General features: G+C 46.1%; 1 protein-coding gene across 13 annotated transcripts; it reads left to right on the forward strand.

The window, feature by feature from the left end:
• Nucleotides 1-518: 518 nt before the first annotated feature.
• LOC119365806 lies at nt 519-3,176 on the forward strand. Of its 13 annotated transcripts, none has more exons than XR_005175762.1 (4): nt 519-1,359; nt 1,471-1,635; nt 1,716-2,695; nt 2,794-3,176. XR_005175762.1 is itself a non-coding variant. In XM_037631453.1 (4 exons), exons 1-2 carry the CDS (start codon nt 640-642, stop codon nt 1,489-1,491), a joined length of 741 nt encoding a protein of 246 aa, XP_037487350.1. In that variant the 5' UTR covers nt 519-639; the 3' UTR covers nt 1,492-1,635; nt 1,700-1,805; nt 2,636-3,176. The 13 variants fall into 13 exon arrangements, 10 of the variants coding, with proteins under 10 accessions (XP_037487350.1, XP_037487351.1, XP_037487348.1 ...); XR_005175764.1 differs by having other exon boundaries at nt 1,716-2,535; nt 2,636-3,176; XR_005175763.1 differs by having other exon boundaries at nt 1,716-1,805; nt 2,232-3,176.
• Nucleotides 3,177-3,355: the final 179 nt, after the last annotated feature.

Here is a 3,355-nt window from a genome sequence, read left to right on the forward strand (position 1 = left end):
ATCCTAAAAACAGCTCTCCTAAGGCAAAAAAAAAAGGGCCAAAGCGAGCCAAAACAAAACATGTAAACCCAAAAACAAAAAGAAAGGTAGAAGGTTAGCCAAAACATGTAAATCAAAAATCAAAAAGAAAGGTTAGAAGTGCCCTATTAGGGACAGTCGCATGACATATCCTCAGGTTATGTAACACCACACAACACCTGATTTGCTTAAATGAATTAAAGGTTGTGTATATTGTAGTGGCCCCCAATAATTAATGCTGAACTTTGTGATTATTTAAATGGCCATTTTATCACTTCATATAAACCCAATGCATCTACCATTCTTAAGAAGTTGCTCCCCACTTCTCCTAATTCTCTCATCATGCACACTATCCACATCAGCAATCTGCCACGTCATTATTCACTTTACATAATCACCCAATCACTTTCCCTCACCCGCAGCCACGTAATCATTCAGTTTCCAATTCCCCTCGAGTCACGGCGGTGGGAAAAAAAAACTGCATCCTCCATCCCCGCAGGCACTCCTTTTTCCTCGCCCGCATCCGGCCATCCCGCATCCCGCACGGCACGGCACGGCCGCCGGCCCTCCCGCCCACCTCCAGTCCAGCGCCGGCGCCGGTGGTCACCGCTCCATGGCTCCATGGCCGCCCCGCGCCTCCGTGGCCTCCTCCTCCGCCGCATCCCGCACGGTCGCCGGCTCTGCCGCAGGCATCCCGCACGGCACGGCACGGCCGCCGGCCAGCTCCATGTCCGCCCCGCGCCTACGTGGCCTTCTCCGCCGCCGCATCCCTCACGGCCGCCGGCTCTCCCGCAGGATCGGATCCCACCCACCTCCACCTCAGCGTCGGTGCTCACCGCGCCATGGCCGGCCCGCGCCTCCACCGCCTGCTTCTTCGCTGGACCGAATCCTGCCGCCGGCCAGCGCCAGTGCTCACCGCGCCATGGCCGCCCTCCCTCGCTTGCTCGCGCCGCCCGTCCGCCGCCCGTCCACCACGGTGCGCTGCCCGTTCTTGGCCGTCTGTTTCGGCCGACCGGCGGCCGCCGATACGACGTCTTCTGGGCGCTGGGACGCAGACCGGGCGCGGTTCCGTTGCTGCTGCCCCAGGTCGTCGAGGAACAGTACTGTCAGGCTGGGCGGACCCCCTTCCTCTGCTCCAAGCCTCCAGGTGCAGTTGGGATGCAGGCCATCCGCCCTTTGTCCACCGGTGCCATTGCTCTGCTCCATCCTCTGGCCACCGGCGTCGTTGCTCTGCTCCACTGCCGTCATCGTTTGCGAGGAACCCGGTTTTATCCACGTCTTCCCCAGGTCAACAGAGCCGCATTTAGTTCACTGCTTCTGACTAAGCTTCTTGATGTGGAGGTGATGTAATCCCATTGTTCTTCAGTGTTTTTTAGCTTGCTGACACCAAATGGCCCACACTTTTATCTTATCAATTAAACTGTTCAACTAAAAAGCAAATAAACCCTTCAGCTGCAGGTCGTTGATGATTGACTGTTCACTTCCTCTCCCCACGATCTCCACAAGTAACTGACTTATTGATCTCCACAAGTAACTGACTTATTCCCATTTAAATTGGGTGCTCCACAACCCATTTCATTCCCATCGTCCTCCATAGCAGTCATACAGCTACCCCTGGTGAGCAAATCTCTCCCCCGTCCTCATGCACATTCCCTGTGACATTTTTGCTGATTCATCACAGCTTTGGACTTCCTCAGGTACTGGACAAAATTGGACACCCGGCCTCCCATCTTGGTTGTTCTTCCCCTGCTGCATACCCAGACGCCTTGGATTGACGGCTCCTGTAGGTAAATATTGTTGCCATCTATTGCTTACTCTAAAGTTTTGTGTACTTTGTTCATATCTGAATTTAACTGCTATTTCTGAATTTTTGTATGCTTCGCTACATTGAATACTTAGCTCTGCTTTTCTTTATCTGTTCTGAATTTTTGTTTGTCTATCCAATTTAAATTCAATATGGTACAAGAATCCATATGCCTCGCATTCATCCCCTGCATTTTACAGAGTTTTTAGGAGGGTATTCTTTAGTCTCTTCACGCCATCGCCTTGCATTTGTCCAAATCTGAATTTACTTTTGTCAATTGAACCTGTATTCTTCAGTTTTAGTTTTTTATATGGTATGAGAAGACATACACCTTGCATTGCACCCCCTTATATAGTTTGCTTTAGTATCTTCGTGTCGTTTATCTGTTCTATCACCTTGCGTTTGGTAGACTTGCCGACATGGATAGGGCAGAAAGCTCTTCGCATAATTCAGTTGGACGAAAACGTCGTCCATCATTACCTAATCCTCCTCCTCGAGTAAACCCATATGTTGCTGCCCAGAACCGCCGTATGCGTCTGGAACTCATGGTTCAAAAAGGAAAAAGAGGTTTGTTAGGCACATTATATTCCTCCGATGTTATCTTCGTTACAATATGTCTTGCGATTTATTTCACCATCTACTTCTTCATATCTATAGTCCTCTTTCGAAAAGCATAGATAGTCCTCTTTCGAAAAGGCAAAAGCAAAGCGAGAGTATGTATTACTTCCCATTACCTATAGTTGAATATCTTGCCAGTGAATTTTCCTGTTCATATATTTAAAATTCTAAATATTTCTGTACCCACTAATGCAGACAATAAAAATGCAGCAAACAACTATGAAAAGACAGACTAAAATGAAAGTGCATACAAGGGTATCGTATATTATGTACCTCGGTTTTTTTATTCAAACATTCAAAACTTCTAATATATGTTGCATTTCTAAAACTACTATGTATCACACTTCATGTAGGCAACTCCCACAATGCTCATACTGGCAGCTTCTACAATGCTCATACAGCCAACTTCCACAATGCTCCAAACGACAAATAATCAAGAATGTTCAACTTCCACATTGCTTTGACACTGCCAGCCGACAACAATAAATTTTTTTGTTGCTCAAATTCTATTGTCACCGAGAATGTTCTCATACCCAGTACCTTAAATTGTAACTGAGATGTCTACTCGTGCGTACTTTTGGTTCCATGCAAGTGCCTTCAGAGTTTTCTGGCTATATTTGCAATTTTGTGCTTATCAACAATGTATACAATCCTATAAATGGGCCATAATATTTTCTTTGTAAACTATACTATCGTGCATGCATGTAAATATTGATTCCTACATTAACACCTCAAATGGTTGTTCTTACAATCACAGTGTAAGTCACAATTGCCAGTTTCTAAAAATTCATTGCTCAGTTAATTCTTTATTGAAGGTTACTAAAAAAAATATTTCGGTTAGACACTATAAATTCATTCATTGCTCAGTTAATAGTGTATAAAGAATTTCTAAAACATCTTTCGGTTAAAAACTCT

This window comes from Triticum dicoccoides, chromosome 2B (assembly GCF_002162155.2).
Source record: "Triticum dicoccoides isolate Atlit2015 ecotype Zavitan chromosome 2B, WEW_v2.0, whole genome shotgun sequence".
In the NCBI taxonomy this organism is placed as follows: domain Eukaryota; kingdom Viridiplantae; phylum Streptophyta; class Magnoliopsida; order Poales; family Poaceae; genus Triticum; species Triticum dicoccoides.

Bases quoted from the DNA above. Each gene is read 5' to 3' on its own strand.
- LOC119365806 (XM_037631450.1), top strand. From the start codon at position 640: ATGGCCGCCCCGCGCCTCCGTGGCCTCCTCCTCCGCCGCATCCCGCAC. The intron at 1,360-1,470 runs GTGATGTAATCC...TAAACCCTTCAG, and splicing joins CTAAGCTTCTTGATGTGGAG to CTGCAGGTCGTTGATGATTG.